Here is a 13,323-nt window from a genome sequence, read left to right on the forward strand (position 1 = left end):
GTGTGTGTTTTCCACACACACACATATATATACTAAATAAAATAATAAAATAATCAAAAATATCTTATTAAAATATTAATAAAATAATATTTATCTAATTAATTAATTTAAAATATCATCAACATAATCATTACATTCTAGAATTCTCACTCTTACTAATTGACCATTTTTCCCTTCATAATCTTTTAAAATTCCATCATTGAGTCATCACTTAATTTGGGAAAATTATGATTTAGTCCCTCATAATTCTTCACCTATTCGATTTGGTCCTAATTCATCCATTTTCCTTAGTTTCTTGATTATTCCACCCCTAAAATATTTACACTATTGGTCCTTTAACTTTTTCATATTTACACTTTACCCTTCAATTTTTGAGCATTTACTCTTGGGCAACAAAACTTTTCTCACTTTTACAATTTAGTCCTTTCTTGAATTAATAATGTAATATATCATAATATACTTCCCAATGTTGACATAATAAAATTTCCCTTTTTGTCACTTTATTTCTTTACTTAACTATATCAAGGATAATATCTTACTTTTTAAATGTAGTAATTTTCGGGGTATTACATTTATGAACTAAAAGATGATACATTATATTTTCTTTATTTGTTTGTAGTTTAATTTGATAATTACTAAACTAACATTTTAATTAATCAACAAAAATCACTTAAATGATATCCATCTTTGTCCACTAACAATATTAATGGTCTAATTTTCATTTAAGGACATCCACTTTAAAGTTCTATAACTATTAGACACCTTTAGCTGTTAGAACGCAACTTTTACACTTTACGCGGTTTAGTCCTTTTTATTGAATTAAGTATGCAAACGATTAAATTTCTTCACGAAATTTTTATACGACACTATTAACATGCTGTAGACATTAAAATAATAATAAAATAAATATTTTGATCTCAGATTTGTGATCCCGAAACTACTATTCTAATTTCACTGAAAGCGGGCTGTTACATACTAGACATATCAATACATATGTTTAACCATCCAAACTTATCAAAATAACCATACCTACATATAGGCATATTTTACCAATTATATTATCACAAACCAATCACCAACATGCCTACATGATTTTCATGATTCATCCATTTCAAACACACATCAAACATATTAAAGCCATTTTTACATATCAAAACATACCAACTACAAGCCATACCAATGGCAAAAATTTCAACCAAACACATATATGTCATCATTGGCCAAATTTAGCCTATACATGCCATTATAATGAAATTTTAGTTTGTTACATATACCGAATTGAGCTGATGGATAATGTGAGATTTCTCCGCCAAGCTTCCAACCCAACAAGCTTCCAAATTACTACAAAACAGGAAAATAAAACAAAATAAGCTATAACACCCCTCCCCCGTATTCAACTCCAAAATAGGGTTTCGGAGCATTACCGGACTTACTATACCATAAAACACACATTTCACATACATTTTTAATTTTTTATATAATCATCATTCAACAACATACATACCGTCCCTAGTATGAGCCTACGAGGCCTAGACCATGCATTCAGGGTGGTTCAGGACTGAATCGAGAATTCAAATTCACATCTTTCTATAGCAATCTGGTCATTTATGTAGCAATCATTGAGAACCCTTTAACAAAACATCTTTAATAACCAGCTAAACCCAAAAAACTTCTAACTTCGGATACCACAGACACCAAAGTATTCCACCATTGATATGCAGTGTCCCTCAGAAGTGATACGACACATTTTAAACACTCAACTGGTGTGCAAGAAAGTTCATCAAACACTCGAATCGTATTTTCAAGCCAAAACTCGGCTCTCTCGAGATCATCATCAACATTAGCTTTAAACTCTTTGGCTCTATGTTTTCGAATCTTATTAATTGGCAGTTTATTCAATCGTAGAAATTCCACACCTTTAGAAACTACGGGAACGGGTTGGGGATTAGGTAGGGGTGGATGTAACAACCCGTTTTTAAGGTTAATCGAAACAGTGGTTTCAGGACCACAATCTAACATTGAAAATTTTATTTATTATTATTTTAATATTTACAGCAATATATTAGAGTTTTGTGAAATTTTTGTAAAGAAATTTTACCATTTGAGTGGTTAATTCGGTAAAAATGACTAAATCGCGTAAAGCGTAAAAGTTGAATTCTATAAGTTAAAGGTATTAAATGGCTGTGATATTAAATAGTGGGACTCCTTAAGTGGTAATTATCCCATAAATGTTGATAGTGGAATTCTATGGCTTGGTATAATGGAAATTTTAAATGTTATTAAAGGTTAAAATGGTAAAATGGTTAAAATGGCTTAATTAACTAAAATAAAAGCCAAAATCATGTTAATTTCCTTCACCTTCCACTAAATGTAGATAAAAGAAACAGCCAAGGAAGTTTTTTAGGGTTCGGCCTTTTTTGTCTTTAATTGAAGTATGTTTCGAGCTCAGTTTTTTATGATTTTTATATTTTTGTGATCGTTGCTTGGTGTTTTAGCTAGCCCGTGTGGCCCAGCCGTGTGTCTCACACGGCTAAAGACACGCTCTTGTCACAGGCTATGTGGACATTTGAAATGAGATCACATGGTCATGCCCCAGCCCGTATTCGATCCCGTGTAACTCTCTGATTTGGGTCACATGGCCAACACACACGCCCGTGTGACTAGCCCGTCTACCCTAAAAATAGCCACACACACCCGTGTGCCAGGCCATGTGCTAGGTCGAGCCAAACCTGTAGGGTTTACTAACTTATGCCACACAGCCAAGTCACACGCCCGTGTGCTGGGCCATGTGAAGCATACTGCTTTGGTTTCTAATTCAACACCAGGGGACACATGGCCGTGTAATTTGACCGTGTGTCACACACGGTTGAGACACACGCCCATATCTCTTCCCGTGTGGACAAAAATAGGCTATTTACCAATCCATTTTGCCACCCAATTTGTATACACCTACCCCAAACCAAATGGCACCAAAATACAGCATAAATAGGCATCCAATTCAAGCACAACCAAGACCAAAACAGGCCAATTCAATACCAACAACTAACATGCTCACAATATAATGTTTTGCCAATTCAAAGCATAAAAGTTTCACAATTTCAAAACACTTAATTGGTCACTTTCAATTGTGCACTAATTTACCTAAAACCACATATCTACCATAACTCTTAATGCATTCATATGGTACTCAATGTACCAATTCATAATAAGGCATACCCTAAGCAATTTGCTACTTTTTATTCTAAGTCTCAACAAGCCATTAACAAGCAAGTATAAACCACATCACTAAAGAGCATTAGTACATATATATATATACCACCATATTTTCCAAAATAAGCCAACTCACATGGCTATACACAAACAAAATACTTAACTTTTACAAGCCAACACAAATGGCCAAATTCATAATGTTATATACCAAATGACCCAAAACCTCTATACATGCCATATAACCATAACTTAATTCCAAATGTACCAAGTGATGGTTGGATAGTGTGATTGTAACGTCCCCCTACCCGAGACTGTTGCCGGAGTCAAGCAGGAGACATTACAAAACTTATCTTAGCACTTAAACAGTTTTCGTAGTAAACTATCCATCTGTGTCACGGTCGCTAAACAAATCATATCTCGAGTTACGAAACTTGAAATCCAATTCTGTAAATTTTCCCTGAAATTAGACTCATATATCTACTTACTAATTTTTTTCTAGAATTTTTTTGTCAGGCCAATTAGTACATTTTATTAGAAAAAGTCTCCCCTGTTTCAGGGTTCAGCTACTCTGACCCTTGTGCACTACGAATAAAATTTCTTCCTGTACAAAAATCCAATGACTATGCCATTTGTTTCAATTAAAAATAGACTCAATAAGGAATCCAAAAAAATAAATTTTGAGTCCTAATTCTTAATACACAATTTATGGTGAATTTCTAAAGTTAGAACAGGGAATCCAGAAATTGTTCTAACCCTGTTTCACCAAAACGTAAATATCTCATAAAATACAACTCTTTTACCTATTTTGTTTCTTCCATATAAAATAGATTCATTAAGCTTCAATTACATATTTTATTCATCATCTAATTCACTTTATACTATTTTGGTATATTTTCAAAGTTGGACTACTGTTACTGTCAAATCTGTTTTAGTATAAAATGTTGATAACTAAGTTTATAACATCTTCATTTCTTCTCTCTACAACATTTACCAACAATTCCTCTTATTACTCTTCACTAACATATCAAAACATACCATACTTAAGGTTTTGGTAACATTTACAAAACATACCAAAATATCACTTAACAACTTAGATACTTTCAAAATAACCAAAAGATATCCTAGGTACAATGCCATTTTCTAAAAAGATAGAAACTTCACCAATTTGAGTTTGGGGATCGGCTTGTATGCTGAGTCCTTATACTTTCGTACCTAGCCTGCGCACAGAAACAAACCGTACGCTGAGAATACTCTCAGTGGTATTTCTATAAACAATAGCTTAATCAACTTTAAAACATGGTAATTCAAACACATTATTGCTATTATTCAATATCAATCAGTACTTTAATAACCTTTACTTTATTTACCCTTATTAACATAACTCGGACACTGACGGATACACGGATCCAACCCACACTCCGGGATAAGAACATAGTGCTTCATCGAAATAAATCTGGAACTTTAACATTATAGTACACAACGTACTTCATCGGAACAAATCCGGAACTTTAACAGTAGTCGACACATAGTGTCTCATCGACTCAATGTCGGAATATCCCAATACTTCCAATTCCTATGACATGTCAACTATATCCGACTAGCCCGACACTGTTAATAGGGTATTCAAAATCACATTCATTTCAATATGGTAAAAATACTTACCTCATTCACATTTTCATACAATATAAATATCAAATATAGCAATAATGATTAAGCTCGGTTTATAGAAATACAAACCACTATTTATCGAATTTAATCGATATCTTCGTTCACTTTCTCTTTTCCCTTCTTTGATGACGTATCCGGTGCTACGTTTGCTACTAACAATCATACAATTAAAAATCATCAATATACTAATTCATAAAACACATTTTTCACTTTCTATCAAACTTTTACAAAAATTCCAATTTCGTCCTTTTTCCATTACTAATCTTTTTTCTTTAACTTAAGCTTCATATTCTCTTTTAATCAACTCATTAACAATTTCTAACTCATAAAATTCATTATAAAACATAAATTTTGAGCTCTATTCAACTTAATCCCTATTTAAACCTAACTTAGAATTCTTTTAATAAATCACTCAATTTTCACTTCTAACTTCAATTCCTATCAATTTAACCCATAAAACCTCAATTTATTCAACTAAATCAATATCTAAAAATTTTCTATTTTTCTTCATTTTAACCTCATACATGTAGAACTTTGAATTAGGCATCCATAAACATAAAATTCATAAGAAAATGAGCTAAAACAACTTACCAATCAAGCTTTAGGGCCTTAATCCTCAAATTTCCCTTTTCTATCTCTTTCTTTCTTTCTTTCTTTCTTTCTTTCTCACGTTTGCTCTCTGTAACTCTTTCTATGTTTCTTTACTCATTATTCTTTATTCATTATACTATATTATAATATTATTAACCTATAATAAATATAAAATTAACATGTGTAATAGCTATAACATAAAATATCTTATAGCTATTACACATATATACCAACTATTACACATGTTATATCATACATTCACACACATGGCACTTAGGGTCTAATTGCTAGATTAGTCCCTTTTACTTCTTTAATCTATAATTAAACTTTTATTCCTTATGCAATTTAATCCTTTAAACTAAATTTAAGCTACTTCACTTAATTAAACACTAAATAATCATTCAACTATAATTCATAAATATTTCTAATAAATATTCATGAATAAATTTCACGGAAACAGTACTCAAGACTCAATTTCCGATACCATAACTTTCGGTTCATTACAGTGATGAAGTCTCCAACAATCCCCGAATCCGAGCTAGCTTTAAAATCACTATAAAACACAGAAAAAAAACAATGTAAGCTATAAAGCTTAGTAAGCTCGTATGAATTAATAAGCAAACTCACCATTTATTTACAATCAAATAATATAAACATAATAAGCTACAAAGCATTCAAATCAAAATGTTAACTTGTATTCAATCAAAACTATAACCATGAACTTATAACTTCCACAAATTCGATACTCACATAGTTTCCGTACATACTTGTACTATTACGTATCTATTCTCACCATTTCATATCTTCGATATACCCGTTGAACCATTTGGAATATAAGTTGGATACTTAGGAGTCTCGCACCCTAAGTGCTAATATCATAGCCCGAAGCCAACTCAATGAATCTCACACCTGAAGTGCCAATATCATGGCCTGAAGCCAACTCAATGAATCTCGCACCCGAAGTGCTAATATCATGGCTCAAAGCCAACTCAATGTAACCCCTAATGACATGTCATTTGTATCCTACTCTATTCTTAAGGTTCAATCGGGATTTCCAATGTTGAACTGTCGTCGAACATGTCAGCAGAGTCACACTCATAATTTATAAAATATCAAAGCATTTTAAAATAAAATTAAATAAAGCTTATTATATACGAACTTACCTCGGATGCAAAAATGGCAAAACGAGTCGATTAATCCAAAATCTTGTTCTTTCCCTGATCTACGTCCGTATTTCACTTTTCTTGATCTATATAATATCAAATTTAGCTTATTCAATTATTCAATGATCTCTCTATTCAATTTAGTCCAAAATACACATTAAGACACATTTACACATTTGCCCCTAATATTTTAACTTTTTTACAATTTAGTCCTTATTCCATAAAATCAGAAATTCATGCAATTCAAACCATACTCCATGTTAGCCGAATTTAATACAAGTCCATAGCAGCCCATATTTTCATTTATTTCACATTTTAACCACAAAATTTCAGCATTTTCCAATTTAATCCCTAAATGACAATTTTTACAAAAAATCACTTTACAAAACTTGTTTATCTATCAACAAACACACATTTTCTACCATCAAACATCAAAGCACACATGTATTCATCAATGGTAAAAGCCTAAACCTTTAACATTTTTGCACAATAGTCCCTGGGCTAGCTAGATTAAGTTGCAACAATCTCAAAAACATAAAAAAACACTAAAAACCGAATCAAAAATCACTTTCATGCATAAAGAGTAGCTGGTCGAATGCTTGAAACTCTATCTATGGTGTTTTTCTTAGCTCCAATCTGTTAGGTGAAGAAGATGGACTAAAAAATGATTTTATTAAACTTATTTATTCTTTATTTATCAATTTACAATTATAACCTTTAACTAAAACATTAATTTTCACTTAAATAATGTCCATCTTTTTCCACTAACTTTATAAATAAGCTAATTACCACTTAAGGACCTTTACTTTAAGGTTCCATAGCTATTAAACACTTTTAATTAATAGAATGCAAGTTTTACACTTTACGCGATTTAATATTTTTTATCAAATTAAACACTCAAACGATAAAATTTCTTAATGAAAATTTCACACAACTATACTATCATACTGTAGACCTTAAGATAATAATAAAATAATTATTTTGACTTTGGATTTATGGTCCCAAAACAATTGTTCCGATTTGACTAAAAACAAGTTGTTACATAAGCTTTAAAGCTTAGTAAGTTCATAACATATAATTAAACTTACCATTATTTCATACATGAGGTAAGTATATAAGCAATATTCAATTAACTTGGCCATAGCCTAAACACATATCCTCATCAAACATGTTAGTCATGTATTTCACAGAAATACCAAGAAGCATATATGAGCTCAATAATAGTTAAATTGTCGTATACATATACTTTCAACATCATGAGTCCATATAACATGTACAAATTATTTCCATGTATTTTAGATATATTCGAGTAATAATTCATTTAGAACCCATGTTATCTCATATTAGAACTTTACCCATTGAACCTTTTAAAATATCGATAGATACGAGGATAGTACACACGAAGTGTAAAAATTTGTAATCTGTCAATTCATATTCAAGAATGCTCATACGAGCACATAAATAGGAAGGTCTCTCTTGAGCCATATAATAGGAAGCTCATAACAGCCATAATCGGGAAGCTCATAAAAGCCATTATCGGGTAGCTTCAGAGAGTCATTAATTGAGAAGCTCATGAAATAGCCTTTAATCAGGAAGCTCCGAAGATCCATATATCGGGAAGCTCATAAGAGTTGTTGTGTGTCCACAACATATGCAGGATCATAACCAATCAATATGCTCAAAAGAGCTATTAATGGGAAGCTCGTTAGAGCCATATATCAGGAAGCTCGTAAGAGCCATATATCAGGAAGCTCAAGAGAGCCAATATCAAGATGCTTATGAGAGCTAATAACGGGACGCTCTTGCTAGCTATGATGTGTCTGCAACACATGCAAGACCACAACCAATTCGCAAACCCTGTATTCCATCGAATTTTATTTGTTCAAACGGAACTTAATACTTGTCAGACATCGGCAAATATGCGATTGATTTTCATACATAGAAATTACACAATTCACATACACAACATTCAATTCAAACATATAAAAATATAATTTTAGTTACACAAACTTACCTCGACAATGTTCGTGTACTCAAAAGCTACTAATCCGTTACTTTCTCTTTTCCACAATCTAACTCCGTATTTGATCTATTTGGATCTATACGAATGAATTTAACATCAATTTATATTCAATTCAATCCAATTTATATTTTTGGAAAAATTACCATTTTACCCCTATACTTTTAATTAATTATGATTTCATCCTTAGGCTCAAAAAATGAAATTCATGCAATTTAATCCTTATTCTAAGCCTAGCCGATTTTTACATATAACATTATCATCCCATGCATTTCATAAAATTTTGAATTTTTCCATGAATTTTTCATCTTTTCAATTTAGTCCCTAAATCATGATTTCATCAAAATTCCCTTAACAAAAGTTGTTTATCTATCAACAACCTTTCATTTTCTATCATAAAACTTCATAATTCGTACATATTCATCCATGGAAAAACCCTAACACTTTGATAATTTTACAAATTAATCCCCAAGATAGCTAGATTAAGCTATTACAATATCGAAAATATGAAAATTATTAAAATGGGACAAGGATGCTCACCTAATTAAGCTAAATAAGCTTGTCTTTCTTCAAGTCTCCATAACTAGGGTTTCCATGTTTTTAATTTAGGAAAGATGATAATATGATGATATTTTACTTTATTTTATTATTTATCATCTTTTTATCTTTTACTTTCCAATTTCATCCTTTTCTTTATCAAATTTTCCATTGATGACTAATCATACTTATCTACTAACTCCTCTTAATGGTCTATTTGCCATATAAGGACCTCAAATTTTGAATTCCATAGCTCTTTGATCCCTTTAGCTACTAGAATTCAACTTTTGCACTTCTATGCAATTTGGTCTTTTTTATCAAATTAGACTTATAATCAGTAAAATTTTCTTAATGAAATTTTCATACGATATTTCTATCATAATGCAAACCATGAAATAATATAAAAATAATTTTTCTTCTGGACTCGGATTTGTGATCCTAAAACCACTGTTTCGATTTCACTGAAAACGGGCTGTTACACACTCGTATTTTTGAGTTACTTCATTTTGATTTATGGGGGTTTCATGATACTCCATTTTGCAGATCTCATTATTTTTTAGCATTGGTTGATGATTTCTCTCATGCTGTTTGGCTATATCTATTAGTTAATAATGAGGTTTTCAAGATTTTCATGTCATTTATTGTTATGATTAATCGTCAATTTTCTTAACTGATAAAGTTTGTTAGAAGTGATAATAGGATGGAATTTAATTGTCTCCAAGATTATTTTCTTACAAATGGGATTATTTTTCAAATATCTTGTGTTTGTACTCCTCAACTGAATGGGAGAGTGGAGAGGAAATATCAGTATATTTTAAATGTGGCTCATACTTTCCGTTTCCAAGGAAATCTGCATATATTTTTTGGGGGAGAGTGTATTTTGGTTGCTTCTCATCTTATCAATCGAACTCATTCACCTCTTCTTCCTGGTAAAACACCCTATGAAATGTTGTTTAGTAGACCTTCTTTGTTTGATGATCTTTGAGTGTTTGGTTTCTTATGTTTTGATAATAATCAATGTTTTAAAGGTGATAAGTTTGCTAAAGGAAGCTGAAAGTGTGTTTTTATTGGGTATCATTTTGGTAAAAAAAGGTTGGTATTTATATGAAATGGATTTTAAAAAGTTTTTTGTGACCCATGATGTGAAATTTTTTGAGGATATTTTTCCGTATTTGGATGAGAATTTTACAACCATTGAGCCCGACCCTGTTGCTCTGCCATATGGGAGTGCAGGCGTAATTTTTTATACATATTTTGGTGAGTCAGAAGTGTTGCAGCCCGCGGTAGTTCCTTCACTTGTCACTCTGTAGCCTGTGAGTTCACCACATGCGGATTCTTCGACACATGTGGTGTCTTCTTCTTCCTCCAATGACACGGTGATATATAGGGCTTTGGGTGATGATGCGCTTGAATTGGGACGAGGGCATGGGGAGAAATTTCCCTCGGTGAAGTTTCGGGATTTTGTCACTCATACCACTATAAAGAAAAGTTCATCTCTCGCCTCACCTACTTTAGAGCCTTCCTTGAGTACTCCATTTCCTATAGTTCATTATGTTGATTATGACAAATTTACTATGAAACACTGAAATATTTTTGTAGCTATTATTGTAGGGGTTGAGCCACAGTCTCTTAAAGAGGCTATGAAGAATGCAGGATGGCGTAGTGCTATGCAAAAGGAGATTCGTGCTCTAGAAGATAATGACACTTGGTTTATAGAGACACTTCCTCCCGAAAAGAAAGTTCTAGGTAGTAAGTGGGTTTACAAGATTAAATATAACTCTGATGGAAGTATTGAGAGATTTAAAGCCAATCTTATTGTTTTTGGTAATCATCAGGTAGAAGGCATTGACTATAATGAAACTTTTGCTCCTGTGGCGAAAATAGTGATTGTTCGTGCTTTCTTAGCTATTGCAGCTTCAAAAAATTGAGAGTTGCTTCAGATGGATGTACATAATACTTTTCTGCATAGTGATCTTAATGAAGAGGTTTACATGAAACTTTCTCCAGGTTTTTCCCCTGATAAGCTTGATATGCTTTTTCATTTGCACAAGTCTTTGTATAGGTTAAAACAGGTTACTCGATGTTGGTTTGCTAAACTAGTAACTACACTGAAAGGGTATGGATTTCTTCAATCATATCCTAATTATTCTCTATTTACATACACTAAAGGATCTGTACACATTAATGTGCTAGTTTATGTTGATGATTTGCTTATTTCTAGGAATAACTCCGCTGCTTTGAAAACTTTTAAGGGTTATCTCAATTCTTGCTTCCATAAGAAGGATCTTGGTGCTTTGAAATATTTTTTGGGGATAGAGGTAGCTCGTAGTTCTTTGGGTATATTTCTTTGTCAAAGGAAATACGCACTTGATATTATTTTGGAGAAAGGTCTTTTGGGAGCAAAGCCCACAAGATCGCCAATAAAGCAAAATCATAGATTGACACATGCTACGTAGGCGGTTTTGACTTATCCTGAGTCATACAGATAGTTAATGGGTCATTTGATTTATTTGGTAGTAACCAGACTTGATTTAGCATACTCGGTTCATATCTTATCTCAATTTATACATGAGCCGAGGCAGAAGCATTGGGACGCGACTCTGCGTATTTTTCGGTACTTGAAAGGCTCTCCTGGTCGAGGGATTCTATTGAGATCTAATAGTGATTTGTCCTTAAAGGGGTAGTGTGATTCGGATTGGGTTGTTTATCCGTTAACTCGGCGCTCGCTTATTGGCTGGCTTGTCTTTATGGGACAATCTCCTATTTCCTGGAAAACTAAGAAAGAGCATATTGTTTCTCGTTCTTTCGCTGAGACTGAGTATAGGTTTATGGCTTCCATAACTTGTGAGCTCAAATGGCTAAAGGAATTGCTATTGAGCTTAGGTGTTTATCATCCTAAAGTTATTCCTTTATTTTGTGATAGTCAATCTGCATTGCATATTGCACAGAATCCTGTATTTCACGAGCGTACTAAACATATTGAAGTCGGTTATCACTTTGTTAGAGATGCAATCCAAGATGGGTTGATTGCACCTTCTTATGTTTTAACCTTCGTTCAATTGGCTGACATTTTTACAAAGGCACTTAGGAAACTGCAATTTGAATACCTTCTTAGCAAATTGGGCATTTATGATCTGCATGTTCCAACTTGAAGGGAATGTTAGGATATTATTATGCTATATTATCTTTTAGGAATATATTGTATATTATTGTATATCTTTTAAACATATATTTAAGAATATATTTAGAAATATATTATACTATGTATAAATATTATCTCAGTTATGTAATCAGAATCTCACGAGGAGTTCACCGAGGATGCATGCAAGTGATGGACCACAACAGCAAACAAATAATCGAAGGTGCGTGAAGTTTTGATAATTGTTACAAACTAGCAGGTATGGTGAAATGTTAGAAATCTACAAAAGATGATCCAGAAAGCAGGCATAAACAAATTCTTCCCTTACTATATTTATATACAAGTTAATAAAATTATATTTAAATTATCGGAAATTGGATCGTTGCAGAGTATGAAGTATTCCAAGTAAAAATATGAAGTATTCTAAGTAAAAATTGGGTGTTCAAATGATTTAAATTTTTATAGGTAAATTGAATTGAAGGATTGAAATGAATTGAATCCACATTCGAGATCTGAATCTAAATTAACATCTCTTCTATACATATGCACATACTACATTATAAAAATTAATTTACTAAACCAGAAACCCATTTTTTTCCCTCGAGATTACAATTTGCAATATAAACCAGAGCAACACCAATGACACCTTTTCATTCCGTATAATATACAAAGCAAGACTTCACATCCACAATTATTTATTATCCTTTATTTTGGCACTTTCTTTCATTATGCAACGAGTATAGACAAACTCATCTCTCTAATTCATTTTTGCTGTCATTCCGTGTCCCAATGAAGAAAAATACTGCAAATCATGATTCCCATTGGCAATTTCCGGAGCATTAACAGACGCAGCCGCCAATGCCTTGATGCACGTTTCAGCATCGGGGCCAATAAGGCTAACATCGTAGTTCGCACTCATTGCATCTTCACTCAGTTCATCACTTATCATCCCGAACGACCTGATAGAATTTTTATAAACATTCTGGCACGTTTTG

The 13,323-nt window shown here is 32.4% G+C and overlaps 1 protein-coding gene across 1 annotated transcript; it reads left to right on the top strand.

Moving 5' to 3' along the window:
- The first annotated feature begins 10,298 nt into the window (after positions 1–10,298).
- On the top strand, positions 10,299–11,117 carry LOC107960653 (uncharacterized mitochondrial protein AtMg00820-like). Its single transcript, XM_016896962.1, has 3 exons — positions 10,299–10,424; positions 10,500–10,716; positions 10,801–11,117. The coding sequence occupies exons 1-3, from the start codon at positions 10,299–10,301 to the stop codon at positions 11,115–11,117; spliced, it is 660 nt and encodes a 219-aa protein (XP_016752451.1).
- The last annotated feature ends 2,206 nt before the right edge of the window (positions 11,118–13,323 follow it).

This window comes from Gossypium hirsutum, chromosome A05, assembly GCF_007990345.1.
Source record: "Gossypium hirsutum isolate 1008001.06 chromosome A05, Gossypium_hirsutum_v2.1, whole genome shotgun sequence".
NCBI lineage: Eukaryota > Viridiplantae > Streptophyta > Magnoliopsida > Malvales > Malvaceae > Gossypium > Gossypium hirsutum.

Bases quoted from the DNA above. Each gene is read 5' to 3' on its own strand.
- LOC107960653 (XM_016896962.1), top strand. From the start codon at position 10,299: ATGGATTTTAAAAAGTTTTTTGTGACCCATGATGTGAAATTTTTTGAG. The intron at 10,425-10,499 runs GTAATTTTTTAT...GTCACTCTGTAG, and splicing joins TGCCATATGGGAGTGCAGGC to CCTGTGAGTTCACCACATGC. The intron at 10,717-10,800 runs GTACTCCATTTC...CTATTATTGTAG, and splicing joins TACTTTAGAGCCTTCCTTGA to GGGTTGAGCCACAGTCTCTT.